Below are 19,348 nucleotides of genomic sequence, written 5' to 3'. Positions count from 1 at the left end.
ACTCCTCAATACCTCTGGACTCTACCTGAACCTTTGCTTCAAGGCCATTGAGTCGACTATCGGCAACCAGCAGGGCCACATCGTCTGCATACCCGACGACCTAGCAGCCTATAGTAAGCTTCCTGAACAGGAGGCCGTCGTAAACCATATTCCAGAGAATATAGCCCACGACGGAACCCTGCGGAACCCCCACATACATAGGCCGGCGGATTCTTCGGTCCACGGCCTCGTATGTGATCTCTCGCCCCAAAAAGTAAGAAAACAAAATGTCGTCCTCAGATATAGTGCGAAGTTATGTCTCCTCATTTCATCCGCCACAGCATCCCATCCAAGGGTATTAAGGCATTCTTGATCTCCAAAGTAAGTAGTGTCGCGTACCACTGTTTCATGGCCGCGGTGTCCACAAACTTGTGGGCCACGTCCAGGGCGTCAAGTGTCGATCTACCTTTCCTAAAGCCATATTGATTGGGCGAGAATCCGTTCACGCGAATCAGGTCTAGTATACGTTCTCTCAGTACATACTTGAAAAGTTTTGGCAGTGCGTCGATCACTCTCACAATCAGTGGCCTATGGAAGGCGGACAAATCCGGGTCCTTGCCTTCTTTGGGTATATCTCCCCCCCCCCCCCTCACCAACACTCTATTAAACAGTGCAGCAAACACTGTGGGGTACTCATTTGCGACGGCTTTTATCGCCTCCGGAGGGACCTCGTCCTGGTCAGCCGCTTTCAGTCGCGATCTCTCGTGCCGCCGAGGTAACCTCCTCAGATGTGATCGGGGTGAAAGTCAAATCCACCCCACTCCACACCGAAGTATCACCGAGGATGGCCCGTATCGCCTCCATCTCTCCGACTAAAACGTCGGGGGCTTCCACGGGAAATAATATATTCATTATTGCCATGACAGCATCCGCTGTTAGCGGTCCAGGCGGGGCCCTACACTTCGCATACTTCATAACTGCTTTGTAAGGGCCTCCCCGCACGTTCTCCCGAAGTTCTATTGAGGTGACTGCGCGCCAAACGGTATGTCTCACGGCTCTCCGGGTAAACACCGTCCGAGTAGATACTACCAAGGGGTAGGGTAGTGGTAGGCACATGCCTCTATGTATAACTCTACACAATCGAAACGCCCAGAAATCTTTAACAATATTTCCTGACCAAACGGTTCGTTTGCGACATATCGCTTCTTTCCAACTTGTCCCCTTCTCAATGCGCAGAATACGTTCATGTAAAAAAAGTTAACATTAATTTTCAATATTTCAGTAATTTTGATGTTGAATCTTGCGAGTTTGTTAACTGGGAAAGGCAGTTGTGGCTGCTGAAAACAACGTATCAGCTGCAGGATGAGTCCATGCGTGTGTTCATCGGTATGCGGCTGATGTGGAAAGCATTAAACTCGCCGCACTGCAAGTCAGAGCTCATCGAGATATCCATGGAACAGTTTCTGGGAGAAATGTGGGGCATGTTCTTGTCCCAACCGGGTCAAGCTTTATTGCGTTGGGAATTTGAACAAAGGATATCATTGGGAATCCAATCGTCTACCTCATCGAGGGAATACCGGATGTCGTGTTACGGGACAAGTCCCGTATGGGACGCTTTACAACGACGGCCTCCCTCATGCAAGCTTTAGAAATGGTCACCCTGCGGGAGAGAATATCGGTGCAAGCCACGCTAAGGAGAACCTTATCTCCCCCACCTGGCCAGAAGAGCGAGCAAGTAGGATAGGAACTACGGAAGGCCGACGGCAGCAAGTGGTGACCGAAAGCGGGGTCTCGGTGCTTAAAATGCTACAAGCAGCGTGATCAGGCTGCCGAATGCAGACAGGGCGTGAAACAGGTGGAAAATACTTGCGCTACGTCAGTACTGTCCAGTTTGTCTCCTGGGAGGCAAAAGTCGTCCCCAACATCGTCCGCCATTGTCATGGCGCAAAGACGCGGCCGAGTCAAAGTAACAGTGAAGCTCGGCGTCACGCATGGCGTCTGAACTTTCTTGTCTATTTTTTTTTTGACAATTCCAAATACTTTTTTGCAATTTTGACCTGAGTTTCGTAATGAGCGATCTCGAAAACCTTAGTGTAGTGTAAAGTAGCCGTATATGAGACACATTTTTTAAAAACACCATAACTCATGACTGAGAACACTTTAATTAAAATTTAATACACGGTTTAAAAGTAGGATATGTACTCTTTAGGTACCCACTGGAAGTAACTATAACCAAAATTCGGTTTCTCCATAATAAAATAAAAACGAAAGTCCTGCAAACACGCCGGTTATAAAAATGGGTTCCTAATATAAGACCCAGTTAGTTTTTTTGCTGAAACTTTTTGTTTCTTTTTTTACAAGTTGGGCATGTAAAATCTGTTTCTTTTTACCACCGCAGTCTTCGCGGACCCATCGATAACATTTCATACACTTAACCCAGGCTTGGGAATTAAGTGAACGAGGCGGCCGATTTTCAGAGGCAACGCCCCCTTTCTCCCGCCACGCGTCTTGGCCCCCGCGGCGGCCTAGGTGCTTGGAGCGCCTCAGGCCCGTACCATATGAACCGCGCGTGGCGCATTGGGGCGATATTGTATTAATAGGTTTCTACATCGTTCCAGAGAGCACGATTTTCGATGCGTTTTTATTTTGTTCACCCAATTCCCAAGCCTGACTTAAGCCATTGTTCACCATGTAGATCTGAAGAGTAGTAGAGGCCTGTGCAAAACAAGCATTCTGCATCATAAGTTTCTTCATCATCGCTTTCATCATCCAAAATAATTTCTTCTTTACTCTCATCAGTTGAACTCTCACTATCTACGGGTTTCCTTTTAGTGGATTTTTTTTATTTGTATTTCAACTTCTTGGTAACTGTTGCTATTTTCTTGTCTTTTACTAACTTGCTTTTACCTTTTTTGTCTAAGCTTTCTTCTAGCTTCTTTTTGTAGGGTTATGCGGCGATCACACCGGAACCTCGAGCATGCTTACTACGAGTTGTAATAGACACTTGTGGCAGTGATTTTATTTGTGATGGGCTTATGATTTTAGTCGAAGCGTTTGAATAATTCCGTTGAGTCGAGATTTCTGAATGGGTTTCTGAAACTTCGTCAAATTGTTTTGAAGTCCCTGGTTGAGCGTGCTCAATGTCACCTGGGGTTACACGTGCTTCTAATTGTTCAGGAATAAATACTATGGTCGAAGATGCTTCCTCATCGTCAAAAACAGGGAAATCATGTTCTCGAAAATATCTTTGTTAAGAGGAAACACACCAGTTTTCTTGAAAGCATTGACCGATGTCTCCATTGTAGCTGCTCGGTTATAAGCAGCAGCAAATAATCGAGCAACTTAAGAAGGCAGTTATAACTCAACCGGGGTGATTTCTTAACCAGGCTTTGATTTCTTTGACATAGTATGTTTTTAACGGACTCGTGAAGGCCACATCTATTGACTGTATGCAATGGGTGCTGTGTGGTGGAAGACAGACAATGGACACGTGATTTTCTCCAGCATTGGTAATATCACATCCGACTTCCGCAATCCAAAGTATCTATTATCCATAGCAAGACAGTACTGAACTAGTTTAGCTTCCAGTTATTGGCCTAATACAGGCTTTTTGCCAAGTGGCTTTGGTGCCAAACCTTCAGGAGAGAAGTGCGTATTTTTTACATAACGTTCCAGAGTTCTTTTAAGGACATCAAAATGTTTTGCCGCCGTTTTATAGCCCATAGTATGTTGTCTAACCGCTTTAACCGCCAATACCATCTGATCTTTGTCCCACCGTGTTCGTCTTTTAGCGGAATCGACCTAAGACAAAATTGGGCACCTAATATGAGACGGGTCTCATAATAGGAACTTCCAAGTGTCCCATATTCGGAAACAGTAACATGATAACTAATAAGAAGCTTAACGGTTACGTCCTCATTATTTAATGATATGCAACTAGTAAACCTTAAACTCCATTGCATGCACTATTGGGATTGGCAGTCGTGACGTCACCAAACGAAGATGGCCGGAGAGAGTAGAACGATTCTAGTTTACAATACGGCGTGAACGTACATTTTAAACTTAAAGTGCAGTTATTGTTTATTAAAATAATCAAAATGAAGCTTACAATAAACAACATATGTATTTTCACAAATTCAACACCTTCATGCCGCAATTTTCATGAAGATGAACGAGTTTTAAATGCGGATCACGTAATATTTTGCGGCAGGACAAGTGTCAGAAGTGGTGGGGATAGCGCCAAGCTCCTGACGTGTAGGCCAAACCGAGTTCTTAACGTAGAAATGTATACATCAGAATAGGTGTGCGTGAGGTCCGAAAAAATTCAGGAGCTTTATTGGTTAAAACATTGAATAAACATCAGCCACACGGCTTCGTTCAGGCGGAGTCGAGCAGCGTTCCCGTTACCCCACCATACCCTTCGGGGGCCCAGCAACTTCAACTGCCAATCTACGATCGTCAGGTGGTGGCGGCTGATTTCTCCTCGCGCGCTGCTCGCGAAACCGAACTCACCAGCCAGTATATCTGAACACGACCTTAAGTCAGTTTGTAAAGAGACTTTCAAAAATAAAATATCATGGAAAAAGAAAAAACAGTTTTGTGTGACAGGTTTAAGATGTTATGCTCTATACACATATACAAAAAATTAAGGTACCAATTTGGGAGCAAAAATCACAGCAGTATTTTTATCCAAAGGCGTTTAAAAAAACAAAAGCAATAAAGTACGGCATCAAATATGAACCATCAGCAAGGAGTGCTTATGAAAAATGCACTGATGTTAAAGTTGCACAAATAGGTTTAGTTGTACCAGAATTAAATCCTTGGCTAGGATATAGCCCAGACGGCGTGACTTTAAATGAAAATAACAAACCTAAAGAATTAATAGAAATTAAGTGTCCATTCTGTGGCGAAACGAAATCTATATCAGGCATTGCTCAATCCCTTACTTATTTAAATAAGGATTTAACATCGAAACAAAAACAACTATTTTGCATAGATTCAGCTTGGAATGGCAGTCTTGAATGTACAAACAACTGACTTTATTGTATACGCGTCTTTTGATAATAGTTTTCTTATCATAACAGTTCAATTTTAATCCTGAATTTACAAATAATATGTTACAATTTTTAAAAAATGTTTACTACAATATAATGTTGCACCATGTTTGTATTAAGGAGGGATTAATAAAATAATTTATGATTAAATTAAAATGCATTTTTGACACAATACAAAAAAATTATGCAAAAAACCTTTTATACAATATATATTATAACATAAGTTATACATACTTCTAAAAATTTAATTTACCAGGGTTGACTGGTGGCTCGCGAACCACCAGGGACACCTCCGCCTTGCTGCCACGCTGAACGGCCCCTTCCATACCTACCAGACTCTGACGATCGCAGTCGAAAAGAGAAGGAAAGAAGGAGAAATCCACTGTGATCGTCAGAGTCTGGTACTTAGGTACGAAGGAGGCCGTTTAGTGTAGCAGCAAAGCGGAGGAGCCGAGCCCCTGGTGGCTCGTGAGCCACCAGTTAGTCAACCGTGGTTTAGATTTACGACTGCACATAAAATGGTTACAATCTTCTCACTTTTTGGTGCAAGACCTGAGGCCATTTTACTACACAGTATTTCAAATACTTTTAATCGCTGGTTCAGTCTTTCAACATGCACTCTTGCGCTTGCAATATCTGCATTCTCTACAGCATCATCTGAAGAGTATTGAACTTGATCCTTAAGGAATGGCGGTCTAATCAAATTTACATTATATTCGGAACATAAATCAACTATTAAAAAACCTCTGTCCACCGTTACTGACACACCATCCTCTAGCTGTTGCAGCAAAAGACTTTGTTCAAATATTGCTTTATCAGAGGCCTTGCCTCCGTACGGTTTGCTTACAAAAGATATTATCCCACCTGGTGTTACTCCAGTCATAAATTTTATAGTGTATCTCCCTTTATAATTTGAATAAGTAGTTATTGCACAACATAAGTTTTTTGGTTTCTGTATTTCTATCTCTGTGCAGTCTAATATTATTCGAGTGTTGGTATACTTATTAAAACATAATGGCATATTTCTTAAAATTTCATCTCCTGATGGAAAATGAATATATGGTCTTAAAACCTCATATAAAATGTCTAACATATTACAAATAACGTCCGAACAATATCTGTGACTAACTACTGGGAATAAAATGGATAGAAATGAGTAACTTAAATTCTGTTTCAGTCTTATAAAAATCATTAAAACTCGTTCCTGAATACTTATTACACCAGTGTGTTTGCTCAATTGTGGTGCAGCTGTTTTGACAGCAGCTACAATACTGTCAAAGAATTTAAAATTTTGTATTCCAGTAGCAGTACTTAACTCTTCGTCAGTTTGGTAAAAAATTAAAAAAACAAGTGCTGCTCAAATTTCCACTTTTAACTTGTACTTTAACACCAATCAAACCTTTTCCCTCTACATTCAGTTGTTCAAGGGGTATGTCATTTTGAGCAGTAGTAAGACTATTGTCCTCTTCCACAAAATAGCAATTGCATTCAGTTTCTTCTGTCCTCGAATTTAACTCGATACGTTTCGTGCGATTTCCCAGTCCAATCTCTCTTTCGTTAACTGTTGTATTCCAAGGTTTATGAGTTTCTGTGCTCGACTGTGGCAAATTCCCAGTTGGTACAGCTGTTTCGTTCAAAGCACATGCTCCAGCTGAATAATTTAAAAAATAATATAATGTAAAAAAATTGACCGCTTAACTAATTATTTATTATCTATCAGAATATAAATTTTGTTTTTATCAAATTTAAATATATTAGCTGAATATTTTTTTAGGTTAAATATTTAAATAATGATTGAAATTTATAATACAATTGATATGCATACTAAATTTCAATACTTCAATAGAAAATATGAAAATAATAATATACCTGGTCTTGTGAATACAGAGTAGTCATCTTTAACAAAATGAAGTGAGCAAACTCTCATACTTTGCGTCACTTCTTTCGACTTCAAAAACTTTCTGCAACGTGTTTCATAAATGTGATTGTTTGAGACGCTTAATTTGTGATCCTCTAGGGAGTGATCGGAACAATGTATATCGTCACTGATTGGTTGCCGTGATTTTGGAGCAAAAGCGGAAGTAGACAGAGAAAGAAACCCTAGAGAGATCAGTCCCTAGAGGCTCACTAGCTTAATGGAATCCAAACGCCACCATGCGGTCAAAGCAACAACTACACGCTTAGTTACGAAACAAAACAGCATTCCTAAGGGATTCAAGTGTTCTGTAGCGGAGATAAGCTGGGGTCTCATATTATGAGAGGTCGTCATATTCGGTTACTTTACCCTATTCATTTTTTAACAAATCAAAGGTCCTCTTCATCTTTTGACCACTGTGCGGCGGGGCGAAGGTTCCCCAAACAGTCAGATGCAAGACGGGTGCAGAGGTTTCTGGGTTTAAGCGGGCATTTCCGGAAGCTAGTTCCGCGGAATTCCGAGATTGCTCGTCCGCTGACGGACTTAATAATAAAAAATTCCAAGTTTGTTTATGGGGAAAGTGAGCGAGAGGCGTTCGGGCAATTCACGCACATTCTATGCAGCCAGGCCCCTCCTACACCTGTATACGGTCGGTGTTGAAACGGAGCTGCATACCGACGCTTCTATGTACGGATTCGGGGCAATTCTGCTACAGCGCGACAGCGAAACCGGCACGTTGCATCCGACCTACTATACGAGTGGCAAGACAACACTGACCGAGCGGAACTATACTAGCTACGAGTTGGAGGTGCTCGCGATAGTCCGGGCGTTGAGAAAGTTTCGCGTACACCATTTAGGCGTATGATTTAAGATATCATGGACTGCCATGCGTTCGTGCTAACCATGCGCAAGCAGGATTTGTGTGTTAGGGTGGCCCGGTAGGCTTTGCTATTGGGGGATTTCGAGTGCGTCATCGAGCATAGACCGGACCGAAATATGTGTCACGTTCACGCACTCAGTTGCTACCGGTTGCCGTCGTGGTGCCTGTTAATGGAGGGGGCTACGGATAGTTCGATCATACAGCTGCGGGATACGCAGATCAGGATATGAAAAGGGTTTTCGGTCGTGTCGAAGGCGGAGTTGCCGGCGGATATGGAGTGAAAGGGGGCATACTTTTTAAAGACATAGGTGATGATATACGCTTGGTTATCCCAAAGCGTATATCGAGCGTGTACAGCACACGTTTATTCTGGTACTTGCCAAATTGGTCGATCCGAGGAAGGAGTGGCATCGTTTTCTCGACTTGGCTCAGCAATGTCTAAACACAATACATCGCAGCATAGAAACCACGACATTTCATTTGCTGTTAAGTGCGCAAGTGTGGTTGCGAGGCGATCCGCGGATTCGGGAACTGATAGAGGCCGAATGGGTTTCGCATTTCTAAGACGAGCGCGATGACATACGTGAGTGCGGTAGGAAAAGCATCGCGAAAATACAGTGCGAAAACAGGAAAAGGTACAATAAAAATCGAATTGAATGTAAAACGTATCGCGAGGATGATTGCTTTTGACTAAGCGTACTTAGCGCGGGCGGGAGTTGAAACTCGGAAAAAAGTACTTGTGCCCATACAAGGTAGTCCGCATGTTACGTCATGATCGGTATCTAGTTGAGAAGATAAGCAATTACGAGGGCGCGCGCGCGTGCGTGTGTGGCGCTCGACGCGAGCACGGTGGCAATGGCCCTGGTGGGTTAACCGACGCGCAAGACAAAGGATACGTGCAAAGTCATGGGGATGCGCTCGATATCGAGGAAACCCCCGATTTGGGGTGAGCCAAACGGACTGGGGACTGGCTGGGTCCGACTCGGAGGTCTGCAACGGGCAGGTTTCATCCGTCCGACTATAACTCGATGCATCCGAACTGCCCGGACCCGAACTTTCACTAACCCGCCCATACCCGCCCGACGCCGCCTAGCGCTTATCCAATCCGCCCGTATCCATGTCGGATGAGTCGAGTCAACGTTGATTTCTGTTCGCCCGAGACGCTCGAACAGTCACCAGTCACGGAAAAGAATGAGTCGCATACACGTGTTGACTGGTGACAGCTTCGGGCGTTTCCGTCCTTTCGGGCGTTCGGGTGTCTCGGGCATCTCGGGCATCTCGGGCGGACAGAAATCAACGCTGACCTGAATCGAAAGACGGTCGTGTACCGGGCGGGTTGACCTGCCATATACCCGTCCGTCGCAGAGCTCTGGTCCGACACGCAATGTTTGTAAGCGGCCGGAGGAAAAGAAACATCGGAAGACGCATGTAACAGCGGGTTCAGACCAAACGTGGGGCGCAAATCTGCGCTAAACTGTGCAACACGCAAATTAATTAAAAATTCAAAATCCTCAGATCATATTCTACAAATTTTGTTAAACTGTCCTGTGTCTTCTATACGTAGGTCGTTTAACAATTCGTTGCCTGTGTAAATGCATCTACTTCTTAATAGCGATGTAACTCAATAGTGTCGTTTCCGCATTTTCTCTGCTCCTTCTAAAGAAGTAACTGGTAAATTATAATGGATGTAGAACCTGCGACTTTGATACGGTCGTCACGATTCATAGTAAACACTTTAAGCACTGTGGAACAACTGCGAACATGACCGAAGCTGCTGAGCGCCGTTTTGCGCAGATTTGCGCAACGCGTTTAGCCTGAACCCACCTAAAGACCGCAGTGGAAAAGTGTAACGATTACATCTCGTCGGAATAAACGTGGCTGTTTTCTTACTTCTTTTAAACCTGTGCTTCTGTTTTATATCCTAACGTACGGGCACGTGGGAGTTATTAACCTTACTCCTACACACCTACAGTAATATATTGCCTGTTTATTAAACAAAATATGCCTTATAATTAATATATTCCTTCATATTTTTGTAGGTTAACAAATAAAGCTATGAAGAACTACCCAATGTTACTAATCTTGGCGTAAGCGATGACCTGTTTACAAGAGGAAGGAGGCACTATTGCAAAAACACCGTTAGCAACAAAGAAGAGAAGAGCTGGGTTAGATGAACAATTCGTTGAAGCATTTGAAATGTTAGAATCTTCGCGAGTAAAAACTGGCAAATGCTAACAATTTGCGAATATGGTGGCCGAAAAACTGCGGGCATTTGGCGAAAGCAAAAAAAATGCCGTTCAAGCGGACATCATACAATTATTTTTAAGAGCAAAAAATGGTTATTACAATCAGTATCCTCCACTGAAATCCCATTTCCCATACAAGGTGTCTCAAAATTGCGGGACAATCCCGAACATGCATTATTCTGATCCCTAATGCAGGGCAACATCGAAAAGTGACGTTTTACTGTTTTGGGATGTGAGGCTTCGTTCTCGAGATATAAAAATTTGAAAATTAGCGGTCGAACTTCCGGGCCGCACAGTTTAAGGCCGAAACTAGGACTGGAGAATCAATCCGTGCTGGTTCAAACCAGGAAAATGGGTTAGCGAGGCAGGCTCTATTGTGTGTGTAGGTCTATATATATATATGTGTGCCTCTGCGTGCGTGCAAGCGTACGCGCTTAGCTGGCTTGGCTTTAAACTGCACAGCCCGGTAATTCGACCGCTAATTTTTAACATCTCGAGAACTTTCAAGAGGACTTTCCGATGTCTGTTTGCATGAGGATATTGCATACTCCGGATTGCCCCGCACTTTTGGGACACTAATGTAAGTATATCTCACTTCCTTTTACCCTCAAAAATTATAAAGTACTATGGGTCCATCCCGTATAAATTATTCTACTTCATCTTCATCTTCTTCGCCCTTTCCTCTTTCACCATTCCCACAATATATTTCATTTAAAATATATATGTGTAACAGTATTATACCATAGGTTTATTGCATATTGTACTACCTTGTATAATTGTAAAAATGATACCTAATTATATACTTTTATTAAGTATGTATGAATGTATTCCATCTTACCTGTTCGTATTGTTGCAAACTCTTTACCAGTATTTCGTACACTTCCATCACGATTATGCTGACTGATTGTTTCGACACTTTGAAGAAATATTGAAAACTAGTGAAGGAATCTTCAGTAGCCAGATTTCGCATGTAATCGCCAACCTTTCTTGCGCGGAAATGTATTTTCGGTATTGTAGTTTTTTCTATATGTCATTTCCAATTAAATTCAATATCAGTTCAAAGTCAATCACTTTGGAAACGTAAGTCCGGCAATAATGCAGAACCATTATGAATGTCTTTATTCGAAAGGAGCTGTCTCTGCCACCACCGTCGTTATCTCTTGATTTTTAACAGTGTAGCACATACAGATATATGCAGCGGCCGATTGTTCTGCGGACATGATACTCGTGCGAAGGGTGAAACTATTCTGAAAGTTCTATACACATTTCGAACCGTACACTTGGGAATGTCTATGGGACATTCGGTGTTTATGACTAAATTGTCTTACTTCTTTTACCTACTTGACCATTGGACGTGTGCCATTCCTTTTATGCATCTGGTCTTTACCGACATCAGGTGGAAAGAGCTAGCGGCATCGCGGCGAACCTTATTTTCTTTTATGCATTGTCCTGAGGTTCCTTCTTCGCTGCCACATGACAGGCAAACCGTCAATCTGCACTACTCTAAACACTCTCTGTCCTTCAATTTGTAGCTGTCGCGAGCCATGGGACTCTGTTTGAACTGGCAAAAATCGGTAGAAATGTACGTTTCACGCGTAAGAACATGGCATCACGGTGTCTGAAGTGATGCTCGGCTCCGAGCTCGGGTCAGATCTGGATGCGGTTTAATAGGAGCCTCACTGTCAGGTTTTTTTAGGTTCTTTTCCGACCTAGGCGATGACTCCCATGCGGTTGCAAAATATCTATAGTGTGGTGTTGTAATACGTTTATCAACTATTACTTTATTAATGTGGCACAGGATTTCAATAGAGTACTTAGTACGCTTCGGCGTGCGTTCAAAACCGTCCCACGTACCATTGTCACGATACGTTACTCTCCCTCTCCTTGAGACACACATATATACTGATCCACGCACACACACACCGATACACGCAGGCCCGCAGGCCTATATCATTACATATAGTATTTGGAAAGAGTTACCAATATTTGCCCTGATAACCATCTGTCTCCAGTCTGACATCAGATTGGTAGCAGGGTCTGGCTCTGGCATGAGAGCGCAGAGTCTGACGTCAGAACCGTAGCAGACGGCAGAATCTGCTGCGGATCTGGTGCCGATCTGACATCAGGCACTGACATCAGGCTCTGCATCTCAGAACGCAGCCATCTGCGGACACAGACGATTACGGTTCTGATGTCAGAATCTGCTGCTCAGATCTGGCTATCAGGGAAGCAAATAGCAATTTATAATGTGAAGCAAATTCGCGTTAAGCGTTTCGAGGCAAGTTCGAAATCGCGCAAGCAAGCAGCGTAAGCAAAGCAAATTACCGTTAAGCAAGGTCTGTAACAGAACTTCCGATAGTTCAGAGCAAAGGAATCACTGACAAAACTGAACAACACACACGACAGGGCGTGGCAAGTACCCACTGTCGGTAAAGAAGATCTCTAGCGAAATGGAAGGTTCCACGTGCTGTTAGCAGCTAAAGCGCTTTAGTCGAGCCCTCAGACCATGGACATAGGAATATAGGGACGGAGAAATAGTTGCGACTTTAGGCGAGGGGAGTGATATTCATTTGAGGGGGGGGGGGGAGAGCACCTACATCTGCCTGGATTTGATTGGTTGCATTCTACGCATTCTCCGTACCGCTAATTATGAAAAAGTGTTTGCTACAGATTAGTACATACAGACGTCTAATTGTAAGTATATACTAACGGAGTGATTATTCACGAATATTAATTGTAAAAATAATGAAAATTGAAGAGAAATATGCATCTATAATTATTAAAATATATTAGGTGAATTAGAGTAGAGATACTGACGTAACATCATTTATTGTTCGAAATAACAGAAACCAAATTGCGATAAAATTAATGATAATTAGTATTACATTAATAGATAGTAATAATATTAATAAAAAAACGTAAGTATATTATACAGGTCAATAACATAAGGTATACTTCAGGTATTGTGTGTCATTTATTTATTGTCCTCTGAAAAGTACAAGTTTATTTAACCCTTAACTGGTATACTGTTTTTGGCAAACGTGACTGGTATACTGGAGTCGTGACAGACCTCAAATAAAAAAGGGCACAGAAATTTGTAAAGTCGACACTAGAGCAACCACTATGAATATTTTCTTTTTAGGTAATGTAGAGTATAATATAAGCGTAGAAAGTTAAACTATTATTATAAAATTAATTAGAAATTCAGTTTACCAACTTAGACAACCGAAAATTGTACATCGAACTTTGGGTGCTTGGGGTCATGAGCGACCCCAGAATACCAGTTAAGGGTTAATGCATGGCGCTGACTACATGAATTGTCGAGTCTACTTAATCCTATATAATAAAGTCTTATTTTTATGTATCTTTCGGAAATTGCGCGGATTAAATGTGCGAAATGATGTTCCATACATCCTTGATCATTACAATGTTCATTTAATTAATCAAATACGGTTGTCCATGTAAATTGATTTGACACATTATTAGCGATAAGCAAATGATCATTTTCGCCATTTTTAAATATTTTTGCCGAATTGTTTAAACATCTTATCTCTTTTTCGCACTTTCGGCAAATCGTTACAACATCAAGTGATGGCTGAATCAATTTCCCGCGACTTTTTGTTTGTATTAAATTATTTATATGTTCGCCATTTACTTCTAAAGCTCCGACGCAAATTTCGCATGTTAATTTCTTTTTTAATTGTTTGACGACATAGCCAGCAATATATTCAATTACATTTCGTGAAAATTCTGATACTTCTCGTATGTCTAAAACGTAATTGTGTTCGGAAAAAAAATTTTCACTGTCATTTGATTCCGTGTCATTTGACTCGTTATATGTGCGAACTAAGCGTGAAGTCGAATTTATGACATTTTCTGAATTTGTAGCTTTGTTGAACGATGATACGTGCAAAATTGCAATTCGTTCAAGTGGTATGCAATTACCAGTACTTGTACCCCGTATATCCGCATGAACTAAAATTTTCTTCATTGCGGCTTTAAACTGCCGGACTGTGGGGTTATTATTTCCCCCACCGTGATGACGAATACAACCAAATAATAATTCAATATGGTCCTGACTGATTTTATACAAAGGAATATATTTTAATAAATTACTCTTCTTGCAAAGGTTGTCAAACAATGTTAACACACTTTGCATGCAAATAAGTAATCCTAAAAAAAAAACAGTTTTGCGGCGTGAAGATATTAGAGAATTAGCATTTTCATTTCTTAAAGATATGATGTATGCTTTGCTTTCAGTAAATTTAAGTGTTACCGATTCAATATTTTCTGAATTTAGAGCTTTTTTGAAACCTATTTGTTTGATATTTTTGGAATTGAGAACATCAAATACATCGTTAAACATTTCTAAAAATTGTATTTTAGCTTCGCAGTTGTTAAAGTCATTCAAGTGCAATACGCTTTTACAGAATAGAAGCACATCGGCTGTGGATTTACTAAAAATTTGAGTTGCTAGACGCACTTTCACTTTCTGCTTTGAGTAATTGATATGGGCACTTCTTAATTTATTGTCTAGATGCATTCCTTCATTTGGTTGAATTTCGTGCAATTGTTTCAAATATGACCATTTTATATGATGGCCATTCCCATCAAGTAAATTCGTGCAATCTCCTAAAGTATTACGAATTAACTTAATCATGTGACACGGGTCCAAAACGGCTACAATATCCTCCTCTGTTGTGGGATGACGAAATGATGTGTGTAACGAATTAACGTTACTAAAGTTACATGTCTCATGTTAAAGAAACTATTTTCAAACCAGTCTCATGCATTGCTTCAAGGCACTGTACAGTGAAAGTGGTTTTATCTTCTGCAGATGCTCCTTTCATGAAGTAATATGCAACAGACACTTTCCAGCTACCATTCAGGCACACAATCATGAAAACTAAAACTTGTGTAGCAACAATATCAAGCTCGCAAGCAATATCTTTTCCATAATCGATATGGCCACTAAATTTTGAACCATCATATTCAACATGTTCGCAAATTGCCATTTCGTCAAACATTAAACATCCAAGCTACGGATAATTAGTGTTTTTTACACGCTCTGTAATGGAATTCATTGCTACCGAAGTAATACCAGGTTTCCCATTTACTGTCCTGTACCATGCAGATATAGTTTACGGGTGCGGCAAGCAATTATTAAATTTTTCACGAATGTATTCGTATGCGCGGGGTGAATAATAGTGCAGCGTTAATGCAAAGCAGCGCTATTGCGGTGAAAAAGATTTAGGCAAACATGCATTACGTTTTCGTAGCAGACATCGTTTAAAAAGTTCACCATTAGACGCACCTAACGTTTTCAATACCTCAGCTTGACTTTCTTGTAACAGATGTTTGTTCTTCATATCTTCTAAGACACTTTTCAGTGTCAATACCTCATTACTTTTGCGTCGTCATTTTTGGCGCATAGCTTGCATCTTCATTTTCATTTGAGTTTGTAAGAATTCGATTCTTTTTCTTAACCTGCATTTCTCTGGAGAATTATAAACAAAGATCGGTGACCATCCTTTTCGGAGTGCGAGATCCAACTGCAGCTTGCAGGCTCGTCGCTCTCCTTATGTAGAGTCTTACCAGTCGCTGCAACTCCAGTGTAGCGACGTAGAGAGGGGACTGGTGGGATGAGCAATGGGGTAGACGGGGAACTTGTAGATGACTCACCTAGTGAAAGGCAAGCCAGACTGGGTACGGCTAGGAGTGTTTTGGGACACTTCTCCGGAACTTCTTGCTGACCCAACTCGATCCAAAGCTTCAAGGAAACACGGAAGGTGCCATTGTCAGTTTTCTTCTGACAGATGTTATCCACGGCGGCCAGGGTAGTAGAGTTATCCGTGTCAGCAGGCCACCATTCCGGCGAACGGACCTTCATGGTAAAGCGTCTTCCGTTCGCATGGACAATAAATGGGCCACAGTTCGTAGAGGTGATAGAAAAGCCAGGATGCATCGCATGGAGAACGCCCATTGCAGATGCAACACTCACCAAGGCAGCTTCAAGATGGATGGAACGTATCCGGAACGGTCGGTCGGTAAACTTCTCGTAAAGGTTCTCCTTTCTCACGAGCATAGTAGCACCGACGGGAATCCAACCGACAGCAATCTTCGAAATTACCATTTCTTCAGCACGGCGACGTCTAGCATGTCGGCATCTAGGCATTGTAATGCAGTGGACCCCCCAAATGGGGATCCGGCTCGAAGGACCAGAACTTTCGATAGTTCAGAGCAAAAGAATCACTGACAAAACTGAACAACACACACGACAGGGCGTGGCAAGTACCCACTGTCGGTAAAGAAGATCTCTAGCTAAATGGAAGGTTCCACGTGTTGTTAGCAACTAAAGCGCTTTAGTTGAGCCCCCAGACCTCGACAAGTTAGCACAAGCTGGGGGGTACGACCCCCGAAGGGGAAGGGTCGCTCAACTAAGAGTTTGATTGTAAATTTTAAGTCAGGACTCACTATAGTTCCGCAACACGATCTGTAGTATAGGCCGTTTCTATCCCTGGTGTTGGTGCACAGTTGCCGAACATGTCCGACCACCTTCGCCTCGAGGCGCTGATCAGTCACCCGCCCAGCCCGCGAGTGCTTCACTACTGCTCCTAGCCGGCACCGTACCCACACCGAGAACAGGAGTTATCTTCTTGCAATTCCTCGACGAGGATCTCCCCTCCTCCTTCCCGCTACATTCTTCTCTGGTGGCTGCAGCCTCCCTGACCGCCCCACAGTGTGCGATTTTGGACAAAAATCGCTCGACAGCGCAAATCTTGACCGATTTCGATAATTCTTTTTTTAAAATACTCGTAAAGGACTTAGCAATAAGGGAGTGCTGCAGTAAACCCTGTATCCGTTGGTCTAATCCACAAAAAATATTATTTAGCATAACATAACATAAATAACATTAAAAATTAATTTTTTGTAAATTTAATATTAGCTATAAAATAAAAAATTTACTTCAAATTTACAAAACTTATATTTTAAATAAACTATAAGTATAGCTGATTTAAATAGTCACCATGAAAGAAATGGTGGTGATGATGGTAAAAATGAAACAAATGAAGGTGCAACTAATGATGCTGATGAGAATTTGAACTACAAAATACAGTATTTCCTCGTTAGCGGCTCGCTGGTCGCGACCGGCGTTGAGCCCGTATCGTGAACAGAGCCCTAATTCCGAGTGTTCGTTTCTTGCTTCTTTCTGGCCGAAGGGGAGAGCGAGATGGAACACAGCGTGCGCGGCGAGCATGCGCGATGGTCGCAAGCGCTTACCGTGAGCACGAAAACCGCTTCGCAAAATCTTGACGCAGGCCCGACTCACGGTAAGCGCTTGCGACCATCGCGCACGCCCGTCACGCACGCAAAGGATAGAGTGCCAGGCGTCCGAAAGACGGAGTGAGACAGAAGTGGTGGGGATAGCGAAAAGTCCGTATCATGTACACCAAATCGAGCCCGTAACGAGGAAATATTGTACCTGCAACGAAAGATCTATTAATCTTTTTGACAGTGCTGTTTTTATAGTTTCTTTTGTTCCCCTTCAGTTAAAAGGTAAGGATGCTGTTATTTGGTCAAATAAATCTACATTATCAGTCCACTTTTGCCGATGTATCAAATTTGAATTTATTAAACAAACTTATGCATACGTAAAAAATGAATACGAATATTACACAGCTTTTTTGAAAAAAGTTGAAACATATTGTTTGGATTTGAATGGCATGTCATTTGATTTGAAGTGCACAATGATAGACGGCAAAGTATGTAATATACTAACTGAGCAAAAAGCTTCAACTTGCTGTAATATTTGTCGAGTTGGACCTAAATTTATAAATAATCTGGATTATGTGAAAAGTCTTTAAAGTAATGAAGATTACTACAAATTCGGCCTTCCTGCACTCCACTGTTGGATCCGTTTCATGGAATATGTATTACACGTAGCGTATAATCTTTGTTGATTTCAGGCTTGTAATAAATCAAACTCACTTGACTTTATATTGCTGAGCAAGAAAACTCTTTATTGTACGACCTGTTGACGTAACCACATGGCATGCTTTTACCCGGTAGTAGAGAGGGCGCTTACCGAGCGCCTCTTTGAGGGCTTGCAATCGTCGCTTGTTTTGGCATAGCGCGAAATTCAAACTCCTCAACAATCTTGATTTAAAAAAACGTTCACCAAGGGCAGCCAAAGAAAAACAGTTAAAGAAATTAAGGAAACAAAGTATACAAAATTCTTTAAAATGTAATCTTTCATTACTTATAGATGTTATGTATGTGGAATTTTCCCATACGCCGCTCTCAACCGTTCTTCGAGCTCGCGTCTGCGAAGGGAAACCGCCCTAAAATCCTTTCGTTTATCACACAGCACTAATGGGGGTCGTGATTTCGACCAGCTGGATGACCATGGGAACGGGAGTGACACGACGACGACCTCGAAGGATTTCCTTATATGCAGATTCCTAACGAATCCCCACTAATTTTTGGACTATATAATCCCTTTGGTTTCTACCCTCTGCGGTTCAAACCTATACAGTCACTCGTAGAGTCACGTCGTGTCACACTCGTTGGTTAAATCTAGTAAGATCGGGCTAGAGTCCCCATCAGAATCACAAGTTAACCTCGTTGAATCTGCGAGTCCCGTTTATATTCTACTTGGCACTTTGAAATAGCCACTCGTACGCCCCGCATCGCCAGTTCGTCAACACCGTGCAACCTAGTGGTAATTTACACTATCTATTTAAATAACCAATCGCGACAGTTACATTTGTACAACAACTAATTATTGAATTTATGAATGGTGTTCGCTTGTAAATCGAGTAGATTCGTTAAACCCATCTTTTACCCAGCGGTCCTTATAATATTGTTGCGCCGGGGCGTTTTCACCACAGACCACCCCGACGCAAAGGAGTAGAATAACAGACACGGACGCACACACGACTGAACTATATTGTTACATCGACCAATAGTTTACAAAGGTGCGACCCGTACGTCCGAACGCAATGGCGTTCAGTACAAGATCTCCTTCTCGTCGGCCTCTCCGATCGTCCTCTTGAAGGGGGCCGACCTTCTTCTATCTTCAGCTGCGAGCACCAGCAGGCTATGCACGGGCCTATACCCGGTGCTCGCAACAATATTAGTAGCACATACCCACAGATACAACTTTACCGCTCGAGTTGTATGAAACTTAATTAAGAGTTACGAGGCATTACTAACATTTCCCGCGACTCCCTGATTACGCATCGGGTTCGTTCGTATCCAACAGCTGCCTGAT

General features: G+C 42.2%; 2 protein-coding genes and 1 pseudogene across 2 annotated transcripts in view; 2 read left to right on the top strand and 1 right to left on the bottom strand.

Moving 5' to 3' along the window:
- Positions 1-19,348, top strand: part of LOC143368050 (ubiquitin carboxyl-terminal hydrolase MINDY-3 homolog) — a 207,655-nt gene that overhangs the window by 29,814 nt on the left and 158,493 nt on the right. The gene's annotated exons all lie outside the window — the stretch shown is intronic.
- Positions 824-5,171, top strand: LOC143367928 (uncharacterized; annotated as a pseudogene).
- LOC143367927 (uncharacterized) lies at positions 5,518-6,577 on the bottom strand. Its single transcript, XM_076810195.1, has one exon. It carries the CDS (start codon positions 6,223-6,225, stop codon positions 5,518-5,520), a length of 708 nt encoding a protein of 235 aa, XP_076666310.1. The 5' UTR covers positions 6,226-6,577.

This window comes from Andrena cerasifolii, chromosome 4 (genome assembly GCF_050908995.1).
Source record: "Andrena cerasifolii isolate SP2316 chromosome 4, iyAndCera1_principal, whole genome shotgun sequence".
Classification (NCBI taxonomy): Eukaryota; Metazoa; Arthropoda; class Insecta; order Hymenoptera; family Andrenidae; genus Andrena; species Andrena cerasifolii.
Note: the sequence above shows the minus strand (reverse complement) of the source record. Positions and strands in the feature narration are given on the sequence as shown.

Coding starts and splice junctions, on each gene's coding strand:
- LOC143367927 (XM_076810195.1), bottom strand. CDS start 6,225: ATGATTTTTATAAGACTGAAACAGAATTTAAGTTACTCATTTCTATCC.